The sequence below is a fragment of the Anastrepha ludens genome, chromosome 3, assembly GCF_028408465.1.
Source record: "Anastrepha ludens isolate Willacy chromosome 3, idAnaLude1.1, whole genome shotgun sequence".
In the NCBI taxonomy this organism is placed as follows: Eukaryota; Metazoa; Arthropoda; class Insecta; order Diptera; family Tephritidae; genus Anastrepha; species Anastrepha ludens.
Window position 1 is genome coordinate 54,783,216 of NC_071499.1, and position 16,496 is coordinate 54,799,711.

At 36.3% G+C, this 16,496-nt stretch overlaps 2 protein-coding genes across 2 annotated transcripts; both read right to left on the reverse strand.

The window, feature by feature from the left end:
* Positions 1–431: 431 nt before the first annotated feature.
* Positions 432–10,130, reverse strand: LOC128857983 (protein tilB). Its single transcript, XM_054093857.1, has 5 exons — positions 10,026–10,130; positions 9,117–9,963; positions 7,364–7,572; positions 6,009–6,048; positions 432–608 (listed from the first exon to the last, which is right to left on the reverse strand). Exons 1-5 carry the CDS (start codon positions 10,033–10,035, stop codon positions 527–529), a joined length of 1,188 nt encoding a protein of 395 aa, XP_053949832.1. The 5' UTR covers positions 10,036–10,130; the 3' UTR covers positions 432–526.
* Positions 10,131–13,357: 3,227 nt separating this feature from the next.
* On the reverse strand, positions 13,358–15,822 carry LOC128856454 (solute carrier family 35 member E1 homolog). Its single transcript, XM_054091756.1, has 5 exons — positions 15,265–15,822; positions 14,685–14,893; positions 14,495–14,620; positions 14,192–14,431; positions 13,358–14,115 (listed from the first exon to the last, which is right to left on the reverse strand). The coding sequence occupies exons 1-5, from the start codon at positions 15,596–15,598 to the stop codon at positions 13,867–13,869; spliced, it is 1,158 nt and encodes a 385-aa protein (XP_053947731.1). The 5' UTR covers positions 15,599–15,822; the 3' UTR covers positions 13,358–13,866.
* Between the last annotated feature and the right edge of the window lie 674 nt (positions 15,823–16,496).

The window sequence follows — 16,496 nt, forward strand, 5'->3', positions numbered from 1 at the left end:
CATACATATATAGAGTTTCCGATACGTCACAGACTTACATATATCAATCCATACATTCATATGTACATACACACATACATACATACATGTTGACATACGGACATGAAACGCAATACGACAGACAAAATTTTATTTCACTTTTCACAAGGCAAAAAAAAAACACCAATTACACCACGCGTCATACAAACTCGTAATGTACTCAAAGATTTATATGTAGCGTGTAAAATAAAACCAAAACGAGTTTTTCGAAGTCGCGAAATACATACATACATACATAAAAACAAAGCGATCCAACTACAAACTCAAAATTTTTCCAAGTAATATATTTACTAACGGTAGTTGTACGAACAAATACTCACTGTACTGTAAGTATCCACATGCATACATTCAAACATACATACATACATAGAAACGAGTACTACCCTTTCAAGAAATAAAACAAATGCGATTTTTATTTAAAAAATATAAGCAAACAATTGTTTATTTACTAAGTGAAAGTCAGCGAAAAACGTGGGTAACAAATAATTCAATCGATTAGCTCAGGAACATCCAAGTATTCGTTGCTGCAAATATTTTGTATATCCACAGTTCCTTTCAATTCCGATTTGCTGCGAGATGAAAGGAAAAAAGGAAATAATTATTGTATGTTAAGGGGTTATACGCAGTTATGACTTTCAAAAAAATCGATTTTTTTTATTGCATTTTTGTAATGTACATATATTCAAAAGTATACGCACGAAATTTGAAGTAGATCTAAGCAATACTTTCGGAGTTATACCTAAATATGTAGAGATGCCTCGGCACGTTTTAAGGTAGGTATTGAAACTTTAAACGTGTTTTTTTCAAAACGGCATTTTTCAAGTCGGTGTAAACGATATCTCGAAAACGGCTTGTTTGATCGGTCAACCGTTTTAACTCAATCTTTAAAGATACATTTTCTAGTAATTAATCGTTCCTTTTGTAAATCTGATACTTATTTTCCATTTTATAATCAATTTACGGCCAAATTTTAACGTAAAAATCGATATCATTTCTTTTAAAAGCTGCCATTTTGTGAAAATTCACTATTTTGATTAGCCGAACGATTAATTACTAGATAATCTAATATATTAACAAAATTTGTTTGGTTTTTTGATTTCAGATAATCCAATCCTGAGTTACGATGTACACCGTAAATCGTCTTTTTTTAAAGGAGGTTCCAGAAATCGCCTGCAGCGCGCTCTATAATCAACATTTTCATAAATAAAAAATTTTGTTACGTTCTTGAAGGATGCTTTTATAACCGCCAAAAATTTTCAAATTAAAATATTCTGAAGTTTCTTCAGGATAAATCCTTGACAACCCGTCTTTTATTTGCTTCATAACTGCGTATAACCCCTTAACACTTTTGATTACGAAAAAAAGAAATAACGCTTCTTTTAGGTGTTCGGCCGAGTCGCTCCTCCTATTTGAGGCGTGCGTCTTGATGTTGGTGTACAAATGGAGGGACTTACAGTGTTAAGCAGACTCCGAAAGGCAGATGGTTTTTTACGAGGAGATTTTTCATGGCAGAAATACACTCGTAGGTGTGCCATTGTCTACCGAGGGGCGACCGCTATTAGAAAAAACCTTTTCTTAATTTTGGTGTTTCACGAACGGAGATTCGAACCTACGCACTCCCGAATGGTGGTCATGTACCCAACTATTCGGCTACGGCGGCCGACTGTTTTGATTACTAACTCATTACAATACAAGGGCGTATGAAAGAATCCCTGAAAATTAGAAGAGATGGTGTTGCCACATCAAATCCTACACAATTTTCGAATTGATCTGTCAAATAGACCTGTTGTGACAGCAATTTGCAATTATGACAGGTGTCCTTAAGGGGTTATGAGTAGTCAGAATTTTGAAAAGATTTGTTTTTTTTTTGCATTTTCTTAAAGTATAATATCTTAAAAATATTCTGAGCAAATGTGAAGTGAATCCGACAAATACTTTTCGAGTTATTGAACAATTAAAAAAGGGCGCTCCGGAGCGTTCGAGAGCAAAAGTAGCCGAGTAGCAAAACTTTAAATGCGTTTTTCTCAAAACTACAATATGTTTTTTGAACTGGTGATCACTGTAACTTGAAAACCGCGTGGTAGATTTCAATAAAATGCTTACTACTTTTGAAAAACATAAAAACTCGTGCCTGATCGAGGGATTTTTTATTTTTTTTTAATTTTTTTTTTAACCATTAATTGTCGTTTTTCTTTCTCGAAGATCTGAAAAATATTTCCTGAGACCTCCATATTGTTGATTTAGAAAAAAAACGTGGATTATCTATTAATAGAACTAATTTCTTGAGATGAATCTCCAAGGACTTGTGATGATCACCGCAAGGGACTTCTGGAGCAACGGGCTCCACACAAATAGCGATAACTTTTACAATTATAAATATTTTTTCTAAAAATTTTGCTAAAGTCAAGTCAAAACATGATGTATTAATGCTGTGTTTTTATTTTTGTAAAATAAAGCAATTGACCAGCAAAAAAAAAAAAATTATTGAAAATCATCATTTTTTCGGGCCTGACTACCCCTAACCCTTTAATCATCGATTGAAATCGACTACTACTGGGAAGAGATTGAAGATGCGGTCGAACACAACAAGCGACGTCGAACGTTGTGGTCGCCCAATTGAGATCACTGCACCAAAAATAGTTGACGAAAACCACCACGTTCAGCGAGTGAACGTGTTCGGATTGATGTGGGCTCTTCTTCCTTTGAAGATTGGAAAAATGAAAATATTTTCTTTTATTTTTATTTTTTGATTTTTTTTAAGTCTAGAAGTTGTTTAGATCGAAAAGAGTTTAGTTTAGATCGCAAAGAGTTTTCCGCAATGCGCATTAGTTCGTGTGTGCGAGAGCCACCTGTTGTCAACCTGTTGCTTTGCCTTTTCCTAATGCAATTATGAACATCTTTGAAGGCAATATTCCTAAAGTGATGTTTTTACAAATGGACGACATGATAACTCATTAAATAACGGATCGATTGGTTTCAACTTTTTACAAAATACTCAGAAAATGTGCAGCTGTCGTTTAGCCCGACCTTTAAAAATTTTAAATTTTACGTTTTTCATATCTTTTTTTACTCTAAAAAAGCCAAAAAATTTAACTTTTCTCGAACCTCGATCATACAAATTTTAAATTTTACGATTTTTATAATTTTTTTTACTTTGAAAAAGCCAAAAAATTTAACTTTTTTCGAACTTCGATCAGTGCTCAGTGACTTCAGTTTTAAATAAATATTTGGATATAAAAAAACTATCCGAAAGAGAAGTATCGTAATTTTTGCCGCGCTTCGTTAACGTGAGCGAAACATGGATTCATCAAAATACACCAGAGACCAAGTATCGGTCGACCAAAAGGTCAGGAATCAAAGGTGAAGAAAGCCAAGCGGAGTCTCCTAACTAATAAGTCATGACGGTGTCATTCAATTCATATCGATGCTAATTTGACGCACAAAGGACTCCATTCGGCGAGAAAAAATTGCTTTCTTCCGGCACTACGAGCCACTCACAAGTTCCTGATCTCAATCAAAACTTATTTTTGTGTTTTTTAATTTTCCTCGGCTGAAATACATATGCATGACATACTGACAAAATGAATGGCTGACACGAATTACTACCGGTGCTTACGTCCGTTTTTTTACACTTGAGAAATTCAAAAGCGAGCGGTTATGTATGCAATTAATTGAGCTTCACCACGGCTCCTTCCCCCGCATTCGATACATCTAAGGAATTTTCTAAGTCTAAAAGAGAGGTACCTCTTGCAACATGGCAGTTATAAATTGGAACGTTCGTACAATTTGGTCTATTTAGAGAACCAACCGCGAAGGAAATAGGAGTGGCCTTCTTTAATCGTTTCATGTTAAACCAGAGAAAGATTCTCGGGAATAAATGTGGAGGTTTGCGCGTTAATATTGCGCATCGGCAGCTATAGAAATGGCGTAGAGTTCAGATTCAGGGTCTACCTATAGGTCAAATTAAGGCTTCTTTGTTTCAGTTTCTTCTGCAGAAATTACTAAGCTTATTACCAAAAATTGTATGTAAAATATGAAATTTCAAAATCTAACACTTCGCTAACAGAAAAACTTTAAGAACAAGAAAGTATCGCCAAAGTGCGTGAAAAGGGCAAATCTATACATACACGCATTCATATATGTACATATGTGTGTATGTGTGGCCTGTGTTAATGTAGGCAGAATATACAGCACCTAAAATGCAATGTGCCTAAAATTATGCAATAAAGAGGCATGGTAGCATTACGCTTCTTGTTAAATTCATATTAACTACACAAAGCAATAGCCATTTTGAGAGTGCGGTAATTCCAACTCAGGATGCAAAGTTTTTTACATTCTCATGTACCAAGCATTTTTCGAAAAAGTGGAAAAAACGTTTAAAATAATTATCTGAGGGAAGTTCATGAGAAATATTGTTTTAGAACATGTTAACCCCTTAGCTCGCTCAAAATAGGGTCGTTTGGATCTTTTTGTAGAAGTTTGAAAAACAATTCGTTGTAAGGTCGCTGGAGGGTTAAAAGGCTCTAAAAAATATTTCATTGGGGTCTTTTCAGATCAAATTTCCATTAAAAGGTCGTAAAAGTCTACAGAAACTATCATAAAATAGCACTTTTTACTTTTGCTTCATAGGTTTTTTTTGTCGGGACAGACTAGCAAGTACAGCACTCAGACACAATTAAATCCATTGTACTGCGCTCGGATTGCCTTTTTAATTTTCTTTAAATCTACTCGATCTCCGAAGAAATCTGAGTAGATCTTGTGGTGCCAAGGAACCAAGGTGGTAGCTTCTTAACACATCAGTGCCAAAGACCTCATGCCTGAATCGAGCGAAGGTGGGGAGACGCATAGAAAGTGGTCCGGCTTCTCATCCTCCTCTCTACATTACTGGGCTGAGTGCACTGTCTGAGATGCCCACCTTTTCCATGTACTTTGCCCATAAAAAATGGCTCGTCATCAGTCCAATCAGCCGCCTACAGTCTCCTCTGCTTAGTGACAGGAGGAACTGTGACAGTCGGTCGGACATGACGGGTAACATTAGTTTTGTCCATCTGCACCCTCTCTCAGCCTGCCCAGCTCGCTTGTGGGTTGTAGTAACCAGTTTGCTAACCGCGGCTTTGATGGCTGCAGAAGGGAGTGGCAGAACGGCCTCCGGGCCAAGGAAGTGGCCGCATATGCTTGTGTATAGACTTCCGAGTTGTTTAAGGTGGTGAGCAGAGGAGACAGCTCACCGCCTTGAAGGCAACCTCTATTAACCCCAGATAAACCCAGCAGATCTTCCTCTGCTCACACCGAGACGATTCTTTGGATCAGCATCGAACGAATCCAATTCACTAGCACCCGATTTACGCCATGTCTACTAGCAGAGCTGCACATACTATCAAAAGTGGCATTATCAAACGCCTCCGCTATGTCTAAAAAGATGCCTATAGCGTAGTCCCTCCTGTCGAAGGCCAGCTTCATAGGTTAATGTATTGTATTTTAGTGCCTTAGAAAGGGGTTAACTTGTTCTTAACCACTTATTCGGAATTTTATTTGTGCCCGAATTTGAATAATATATCTGGCTAGAAGTAATAAATATCTTTGTAAGCATATTTTTCTCTTCGTACTGCAAAATCGAGCGTTTAAATTTAGTTTAACTGAAAGGCATGTCATACTAGGGTGAGTGTAATAATGTGTGACTCATCAGTTGTTAGCCTGAAGGATACCGATTCGATCTTAATCCGAGGGAGAAAACTAATATTTATGGCCTCTTTAGTTTTTTTTAAGCGGTTAGTTCTCTGCTGGCGTCTTTGAGTGCGTTTTTGTCCATAAAAAATAATATAATAAAACCATGACATTAACTTGCCGGGGTTATCATTATTCATTTCATTTGAACAAAATCTAGGGTTGGAAACCTAGAGGAGCGATCTCCGAAAGATCATTGGGGATATTTAATTTTGTCTATTACAAACCGAACTGTTAAAACCTACCTTTTATCTGCTTTACACCTCGTAAACTGGCTGGTATTGTCTGTGAATAGAAAAATGTGTTTTTCACTCATTTGAATATAAATTCTTCAAGAAGTTCTATGATCAAGATTATACAAGGTGAAGTCCAAAATAAACAAGACTGGCGTCATAAAAATATTTTCTTTTCGGTTTTTCTAATGAGTTAGTGCGTTGGAAGTTACACCCCTAGCTGACTTCCAGTGATAGTTTGGTGACATTCGGTTCAGTGGAAGCGAAGTTATTGCGTTTAAAGTGTCAGTATGTTTGTGTCATCGGTACAAAAATGAGTTTCCAACAAAGAGCTAATATCAAATTTTGTTTTAAAATCAGTAAAACGTTTACCGAAATATTTGAATTGATGGAAAAAGTTTATGGCGATGATTCTCTATCTCGTGTCAGAGGTCATGAGTGGTTTATACGTTTCACAGATGGTTTTGAGGACATAAGTGACAGTGAACATACGGGCCGTCCAAAAACCAGTAATCACCGAAAACTCCATCGAAACTGTTGGCAAATTTATCAAAAATTAACCGAAATCATAGTTGAGATTCATGGAATCGGAGTTGAATATCTCCAAAACATCGATTTATCGCATTTTAACTGATAGTTTTGGGCTTATGAAAGGTCTGAGGACGTTTCATTCCGCACAAGTTAACTGAGAACCAAAAATTGCTCTGAATTCAACATTCGAAAGACCTCATTAAAGAGGCGAGAAAAGACGAGAACTTCCTTTACAAGATTGTAAGTGGTGATGAAACGTGGACCTGAAGCTAAGCGTCAAAGTGCCGAATGGAATACCGCGAAGAAGGAAGTTGGCGCTTATTGTATGATAATGACTCTTGTGACTGATTTTTTGACTAGAAATCGCATTTCAACCATCAATCACTCACCGTATTCGCCTAATATGGCTCCCTGTGACTTTTACCTTATCGGAAAATTGCATTTGGCCATGAAAGGAAAACGTTTTGCGTTCGTAGAAGCCATCCAAAAGGCTTGTGTCGACAGCCTGAAGGGCATTCCGGTCAATGACCTGAAACACTCTTTCGAAAAGCTTTTAGCTCATGCAAAGAAGTGTATCGAGGCCATAGGGCCTGAGCTCGAAGTTATCAGAACAAAGCTCCTGTCATTTCTATTTTTGCTCAGTATTGTTTATTTTGGACTTCACCTTGTATATCGCATGTATGTATTCCTTTACACAATTTTTTGCACGCTTTTCTAAGGAACGTATCTACCGTGTCAAAAAAGAGTTTGGTGTATTTACATATTTTTACCCACAAATTTTACGCGTTACTTAATTTCGCTATTGTAAGTTTTCTTGAGAAACAAATTATTTATACCTTTATTTTTTGCCCGCACAATGAGCAGTTCATTGACCTTCAATTTCGGCAAATTTACAAGGAGGTGACCAGTTAATTGTGAACGTTGTATTCTCGCTTCTGTAGTTTTAATCTCTTCCGAAAATGTCATTTGGAAAATTTTTCCTTTCACAGAAACCCGGAGATAGTTTGACTCTACATCCACTTTGATTTGCGATGTGTCCAAGTATCTGCAAAAAAAGGTAGTAATAATTTCTAAATTACATATACAAGGCTATTTTAATTAGATCTGAGGACTTCAACATAAAAAAGATTATAAGAGCGAAGTCCTCTATTAGGAATATTGAAACTTATTTGGCCGAGTTATTTCATAGTGATAGGATCTGAAGTGGATCTGAAGATAGGATCTACACCTGGCACTGTAGGATTTTTTTTAGTCAGCAGGTGTAAATCAAAATGTCAGAAACATCATCAAAGGTGCCGCCACACTAATGGTATGTTGGGCATGCTCCCACTAGCCCTTTAACATTCCTCCTCCTCTGCTGATTTCCACCCTGGCACCGCGTTAACAAATCTTCAAGGTGGAGCCGCGTTTATATCAATAGACCCAACATGTTCCTGCGTCCAGGTTCCGCTCCTGTGGGTGTATGGAGATTTTACGCCATCGATGGTATTCACTCCTCCCACTGCCTTTTCAGGCCAATGCGGAGGAAGTGAAACATCGGAGAATGTGCAATAGTCCGATACTCACAAATTATTGTCTTGGATTCAGTTTGGTACGCATATAACGACAAGTATACTAAATCGGTTATATCGTTCGATAGAATAAACTGTAGAACTTTAGTTGGTTTCTAACAGGGCACTGCCTAGTTGCAGCACACGCTTACAAGCTAAATTTAACCAATAACGACGTTTGCAGGAAATGTAATGAGCCGGGTACAAGAGAAACCTTAGATCATCTTCTATGCTACTGTCCGGCTCTCTCGAAAACTAGAATATTCTACCTGGATGCTTACAGCTTTGAAAGGCTAGAATCTATCCCTGAACTGAAGCTCGAGCGACTCCTAAAATTTGCGAACATCTTAAGTGATGCATATTTTCGTTAAATAGGACTCTGATCCGGTACGCTATGGACCAAAATAGTCTCTGCGTGGCTTCGGCCAGCCAGTATAAACTAAACTAACCCATTGTGAGTACGTATGGACGGTCGAACAGGTATGGCTAAATCGACGCCTTTCACCATTATGAGCATTTTGGTATACACTTATGTATGTTAAACCCCTTGTCGTGCCATTTAGCTCGGCGAAACTCGGGCTCAAGTGTTACGCGTCAATGCGTGATAAAAAGATCAGACTGATGCACGAAATGATGTAACAGCAATTATGAGACTCGTGACTAACTGTGGTGGCATACAGATAGAAACTAACAATCAATCACGACCCAGACTCGTGATGCTTATGTTTGATCCGATTATCTGTACACGACCTCGACTCGTGATATTTCCGTTTGGCCCGTTGACCTATTCACGAGTCTGGCTCATCATATTTATGTTTGGGCCAAAATTTTCATCACGAGTCAGACTCGTTAAAGCACGGCAAGGGGTTAAATATCTATCTCGATTATTTTATGCTGTTACATACAACCGTTAAATGAACAAAATTATATCCCCTGGCGTACAAGTGTTAATAAAAATCTACAATTTCAGATTCCCGGTTCAATTGCTGATTCCAACGAAATACGTAACCTTCGGTGTTTAACGATGCCGAACACTTACTTGTAAATTCCCAGCTCCAGTATGTACTCATTGACCTCATCCCTCAAATTGAATGGCAATTTCGGTTGATTGAGATTATATGGACGTCCGCATGGCGCGAAGAGTGCCGGTGTTTTACGCACCTGCTTGTCATTCTGGTCCATATTTTTTTTCTCTCGACCGAGCTTATGATATTTTGCAATATCCATGCGTGTCTCCGGACAATGCTCGCTTTTGGCATCCCAAAACTTCTTTAAACGCATATCTTCATCGTCGATTTCCGCCATTTCTGCTTCCAGCTGTTCTTTTTTCTGTGCCACTCTCAGCTTTTGCTCATCGCGCTCAATAAAATAGTCTGCTTGTTTTTGCACAATAATCGGACGGTAGCTGCTCAATAATTTCTGTGCCTGTAATTTTTGCGATAATTTGATTTCTTCAGAGTCCAGGCTATTCAGCTGCGGCAATGTACCCATTACATAATCTCTGTAGTTTGGATATTCACAACATGGATTTCCAATGAGTATCAATTCGCGCAAATTATAATTTCCCTTTAAGCTTTCGAGCGATGTTATGCCGCCAATGAAATTCAATGTTAAGTCTAATTTAGTTAGAGACTCGAGTTGTTCCAGATTTTCAATGCGTTCTATATTATTAACAGCCAAGTTTAAATATTCCAATTTTTTCAATTTATGTAAATTTTCTATTTTAGAAATAAGATTTGATTGGAGGAGTAAAATTTTCAGTTCCCGACACCAATTTTGTAAATGTTCTATTCGTTCAATATCCTCCTGGTGTAACGAAAGTTCTTCCAGCGTACTGATGAGACACTCATTATGCTCGGATTTCTTGCGCACTAATTCCTCGGTAACTGCAAATTTTCAATTGAAAAACTTTATTAATGTGTAAATTAAGATATTTTTAAAAACTTACTCTTTACCATCGCTCTGAGAAATTCAATATTTGGCTTGATAAGAATTGGTTTCAAAGAAACTTTGCTCAATGCAATTTCGTTTCCTTGACAACAAAAAAATGTGTTGGTTTGACAGCTCTACAAAATGAGGAGGTTCTCTATTTGTGTGATTTTATTAGTTTTTATATCCAAAGCACAAATTCATACGACTTTGATGGATACTGGCATCAATTGTAAAATTCAAATAACGAACAAAATGCCTCTAAGTGTTTTACATACATACATATGTAAGTGACTAGTCCACAGCACGGGTTGAATTTGAGCAAAATAAGCCCAATAAGGGATGTAGTGAAAGGTTTCAGAATTCCGTTCTGCCATGGAAATCGCATTAAACTTCAGAGTACTCTATTTGCATTAAAAACGAACCAAACGTCGCTTAGTCCGGAAGGGGTCTACTTACTTACTTATGTGGCGCTACAACCGTGTGTCGGTTTTGGCCGAATCCAATATGACGCGCCAGCTGTTTCTGTCCTGCGCTCGTTGGTGCCAGTTGGAAATCTCGGGTGAAGACAGGTCCTACAACACTAGACCTTTCCTACGCAGATGTGGTCTCGTCTTCCACAACTTCCTTTTTGGGGTAGCGTGTCGTAAATTCGCCTTGCTGGAGCGTCTTCTTTCATACCGGTGACATGGCCAAGGTGACAGGCTTAACTATGTCCATGTCCCTATATATGTAGCACATACAACTCGCTCTTCCACCGTACGCGGTACTCCTCACTAACGCGGAGGGTGCCAAAGACCTTACGCAGAATCTTTCTCTCGAAGACTCCCAAAACTTTTTCATAAGCTGTTGACATCGTCCATGCTTCTGCGCCATATATTGGGACGGGAATGATGAGTGTTTTGTAGAGTGCCAGTTTAGTCCTTCGAGAGAGAGCTCTACTTCTCAGTTGCCTACTAAGTCCTAAGTAACACCTGTTGGCAAGAGTTATTCTCCTTTTGATCTCCAGGCTGACGTCATTTCTGTTATTAATACTGGTGCCAAGGTAGACAAAAGTCCTTCACAACGTCGAATTGTTGGTTGTTAACACTGACATATTGTCCAAAACGCGCAGACTCCCTGTGTGTTGACAGCAAGTAGTTTTTCTTACCTTCATTCATCAGTTTGTTGATGATGGGCTTCATTCTCTCACACAATAGGCTCGACAGGACCTTGTATGCGATGTTAAACAGGCTTATTCCGCGGTTATTTGCGCAGATTACAGGATCACCCGTCTTATGCATTGCAGGAGTCAGTTCTATGCAAATAAGGAGGCGCAGATTATCCTATTAATAGTTAGAAAAATTCTACGTTTATGCAACGAATGGAACAAATAATTGCTTTAAATGCCGCTGATACCGAGTAAAAAAAAAATAAATCAAAATATTTATAGTCACTTCTACGTTTATGCAACGAATGGAACAAATAATTGCTTTAAATGCCGCTGATACCGAGTAAAAAAAAAATAAATCAAAATATTTATAGTCACTTCAATAACGTAATAAATCCAAGAGAAGAACCATTGAATGTAAACAATTTTTCAATTAAGCAGATAAGTTCAAAGAAAAAACTCCATTTGGATTTAATATAGTAGACTGACTAATAAATCAGGCGGCATCGTGGAAAATCAACTCGTAACAAATCAAATGTAACAATTTTCGAAAAAAGGTTCAGGATGGAGCTGGAGACCAAGATAAGCTGGAGCACTTTTAACCCGCACGCACGTCCTTATGTGCAAAGATTTTAGGTTTTCGGTATGTCTGTGCCGATATCCGATTTTTCGATCATATTGAGCCAAAGTCAACCTTATTCCTAGAATGCATAGTGTCCATAATGAGGTGAGTTACGGTACACTAGACAGGGCTAGTTTACTAGGGCGGCAGCTCTTGGTCGGGAAAACCCCGAGTCATTCCGGTAACGTAGAACCGGCTGCCATGGGAATGACAGAGTTCATAGTCCTAGAGTGCGCATGATTCCGGGCTACAAATATATAAAAAATGAAATAGAAGCTGGACGAATTTTCCAATAGTTCGCAACAAATAACAAATACATTGTCGAACAGTGTTCCTCAACGCCAACTAACACTAATAGTTCATAAAATACAACAAATACTATTACCTACCTAAATTAAAATTTAGTAAAACTACTTCGAACTCTTTTTTAATGCACTGTGTGTGATCAGACTTAATGTTCATAAGGTAGTAGCCCGGTGTGACGGGTTCAAACAATCGAATTTTTTTTTACACTTTTCGGAAGAAAAACATCTTAAAAATATACTATAAAAATTTCAGACAGAAATTTTAATTATTTTTAAAGTTATAGCTAAAATAAGAGAGCGCGCCGTAGTCTGTATGAAAGCGTGTGACACACCAGCAGCAGCTGCTCTGAAACTTTAAACGCGTTTTTCTCAAAACCATGTTTTCGGAATCACTGACTCAAAACTATTCAACCGATTTGGCTAAAAATTTAACCCGTTATTCTAGACACACATATCTAGATCCCGGACCTTTAGAACACATAATTTTTTAATAATAAACTATTCAATTTAAACAATTTATGAAGAAAAAAAATAGATTGTGAGAACTTTTTTCACAAGTCCGCCATTTTTTTTTGTTTTTTTATTTTTATGAATATATTAGGTTCGGGACCTAAAATAAAGTCTACAGAATAATAACACAGGTCTGCAAAAAAATGGGTTCGGAATGTTCTATAAAAGTGTAGTGTCATTTCCGAAGTAATTTTTTGCGTAGAATCCGAATCCGGGGTTTAAATTGCTCTATCACGTCAGGACTTTGAGATATCCTAACCTAAAAGTGCAAAAAACGCTGTTTTTGCCCATTTTTGAAGTTATGTAGCTACGAAGATTTTGCTCTTCATAAAAAAGTAGACGTGGTATTTTAAAGTATAAGTCTTCCTCTTTTAAATGCCGTTGAGTTTGTTTAAATATCTTTATTTTTCACTGAGATGTCGCATTTTGAAGTTACAACAAAAAAATAGCTGGTAAAATTCTACGAGAAATTCGAGGACAGAAATTGCAAAAATTAATTGAAATCGATAAATTAATTGCACTGTCGGCCAAAAAATTAAAACCTTAAGACCGCGCGAAAAAAAATCGGATCTTCTGGACTAGTTCTCTCTTCGTCAAAGTTGGTAAGGGAGACATCCTCTTTCAAAATTATTAGCGTATGTTTGGACTGTGATGTTAATAATTATGTATGAATAATTCTTATTCTCTTCAATTATTTCACCGCAACTATTGCGGATTATTACGACAAAAACCGAAAAAATTACAGTAAAACAACAAATTGCACGTCAGTTTTTGATTAATTTATAATTCCGATGCACTGTTTTATTTTTTTATTATTATTATTTTTTTCAAAAACAAGTACATATATTTGCTTACGCAAAATATCTTACATATTTTCACTAACTTCGTACAAATTCATAAAAATTGGCCCTGTTTTACAGGCACTGCTCACTTATTTACATTTGCTTCATCCTCGATGGGGAAAATTGTTAATTAAAATTCATTCATACATAAAATACATACAAGTATACATATTGTTTATGATATCTTATCATTCATGTAGCACAAGTTGCTCAAAGTAATCACTATAGTGCTTGTGATACTGATTGTAATCTCTATTGCATCTCAAATTGTTTGTTTGTAGAAAAATTCTATTATATATTTACATACATGAACAATTTATTTTTCTATTGTAATATTGCATAAAAACAAAACAAAATATTATTTATCTAACTAAATTTTTTGTCTAATTTAATTTTCTCTAATATCTACTTAACAAATTTAACTGTTTAAATTAAACAAAAAGTAAACGGGCCGTACTACCATTTGGAAAAACATTTCCATTCGTCAGCAAGCTATTTGTTGCAACTGAATTTGTATTTGTATATTGTTTTTCACCACGTTTGTTAGCGAAACCATTCACACTGCTGTTCACCACACCATGATGGTAAGGGTCCAGATTCCCTTTGAATGGCTCGTATTTAATACGATGATTTTGTGTGAGAGGTAATATCGTCTTTGATGATTTGGACACTTGCTTTGCCTGAAAGTATTTATATATTTTTTTTAATTAATATTACCATGACAGAACGTAATAGAAATGCTAAATACAACTTTACCCTATTATAACACAATACGCCAAAAATGGCCAAAGTCATGCCAACGCAATTTAAGAAGGTTACGGGGTTCCCTAAAATTAACAGCGATACACCTATCACAAAAATTCGTTTTGATGCGCTCGCAACCGCATATGTCAGTGGTGACACTAGTGATAGTACATTAAATGCGATAACGTTCTGCAACCAGTTTAAAACACCATCAGCGAATAGCAATGCAATCACCCGATAATCTAAACCTGTCTAAAAAGAAGAAAACAGACTTGTTTTGTTATATAATTGCAATATAGTCAATAATTAATTTACAATGACGGGATGTCGTATAATACTAAGACTATCCACAAAAATCCAAATTGGCAAGAACATAATCAGCGCTAATTTGCCCAATAATTCCAAAAGTCGCAAATGATGCATTCCCGTGTCCTTTAGCACCTGTAAAATATGAACACAGAATTTACATCATGTTTGTATATGTTTTTAGTTAATGGAATCATGCCTTTTTGGAGAAGATGTTCTGCAGGGAAAATCCCATTGTCGATAAGAGTGCACTTATTAAGCCAATCATGTCGAATGAAATTTCTGTCACGGTAGCAATTGCAACGCCCGTTATAATTGGTACCAAGCTGAGATACACCAAAGTGGGTTGCTTTTCACGAAATAGGAAACGTGTCAAGATTACGGTAAACAGTGGCATAGTAGCTTTAACTGAAAAATATAAGCACATTAAAAACAATTTATTTTGATGTGTTTATTTATTTCCACTGTTTTACTTTATTTACATTTTGACACGATTTAAACTTTTGTTTCGAATACAAAAGATGATTTATTTTTTATTTGCTTTAAGTAAAGTAAACGATGGAATAAACCAACATACACACCACTGACATAAAAAAAAAAACCATTTAACTTGCAAAGCAGCGCTCAATAATTATATTTAGATAGGTATTCAATTCGTCTTTGGCCACGCTTACAACATCAATTGTAACAGGCCAACGTGTCAAACAGTTTTTTTATTGACTAGCAGTTGAAGCTTTATTGATGCTGCTTTAGGCATTCAATTTTTTCCAATTACTCACCTGTATGGGCATAAGATACTGGTACTTTCCATAACGAAATGTGTGATGTGACAGATGAAAGAAACTTTCCTAACGCCAGTGGAATAATCATTCGCCAATAGTATCCTCGAGAAACGTTTTGGTATTTTCGAATGCGCCAGAGGTTAAAAAAAGGCCCACTATACAAGGATATACTGCATAGTTGTATCATTGTCACCGTCATGGGAAATGGGAACTCGTTCAATACCATCTTGCCGATAACATTATTGCTGGATGAGATTACATACCAAAGTATGCACAATACTACAACAGCCAGGACATGTCTGGATGGTCCGCTTTTTAATCCACTAAGCATGTTTGCCAACTGGGCTACGTAATCACTCCTACAACCGATTATTCCAATAAGACTTTGGGCACTTTTTACCACATCCCTTCAAATTAAGGGAGAAATACGGGAAATACAAACCGACTTTTGGCAATTCGTTTTAATAAATACGTTGACAAAAAGAGAAGGTTATCTATGAAGACAAGAGAGACATTGCAAAAATTATGCGTAGGGCTGCCAACTCTTATGAGTAGTGTACATGCTAAACATAAGAATCATGGCTGAAGCAAATAAGGTTACGACAATTGCGTGGATGAAAAAGAAATGCATAAATAGCGTTATGACGTGCGATAAATTATTATTTTTGTTAATATTCTGTTGAAGATTGCGACAAAATTGTAAAAGTAGTTTTTTAAATTAATAAAATATGTTCAATATATTTAACTCAGTGCACTTTTATTCATTTAAATAATGTAAAACTAATTCCGGTTTAAAATTAAGCTTCTGCGAAAAGTGTCATGTACTCGTTTAATTATATTTTCATTGTTTAAAATGGCGTTATTATATTGATTGAATCAATTATTATTTATTTCAATTAAAATTGATTATTTCTCGTAGTAGATTCTCATAATTTCAGGAATGTGTTTTGTAAAATCATTTTCGCCGAGGTGATATAGACTTTGTTTAAATAGACAAATTATTTGATGCAAATAAGCTTTAAATTACGTCACTGAATTGAGTTATAACAATTCTGTAAACATAATTTGCTTCTATGCATTCAAAATGTATAGGTTGTATCACAAAATAGTTTCAAAATCTAATTTCTAATCATTTTCAACTTATTGCCACAAGCTTTTAGTCAAGTCAAGACATATCAAAGAGGTAGTAGCAGCAGAGCCGCTATTTAAATGTCACAAATCAAAATATT

Excerpts from the sequence above, each read along its gene's own strand:
- LOC128857983 (XM_054093857.1), bottom strand. Across the intron at positions 7,573-9,116 it reads CTGGAGCTGGGAATTTACAA|ATACTTGGACACATCGCAAA; the intron begins GTAAGTGTTCGG and ends CTTTTTTTGCAG. Across the intron at positions 609-6,008 it reads AGGTGTAAAGCAGATAAAAG|CAAATCGGAATTGAAAGGAA; the intron begins GTAGGTTTTAAC and ends TTCATCTCGCAG.
- LOC128856454 (XM_054091756.1), bottom strand. The coding sequence starts at position 15,598 with ATGCTTAGTGGATTAAAAAGCGGACCATCCAGACATGTCCTGGCTGTT. Across the intron at positions 14,432-14,494 it reads TTATACGACATCCCGTCATT|ACAGGTTTAGATTATCGGGT; the intron begins GTAAATTAATTA and ends TCTTCTTTTTAG. Across the intron at positions 14,116-14,191 it reads GCGTATTGTGTTATAATAGG|GCAAAGCAAGTGTCCAAATC; the intron begins GTAAAGTTGTAT and ends AAATACTTTCAG.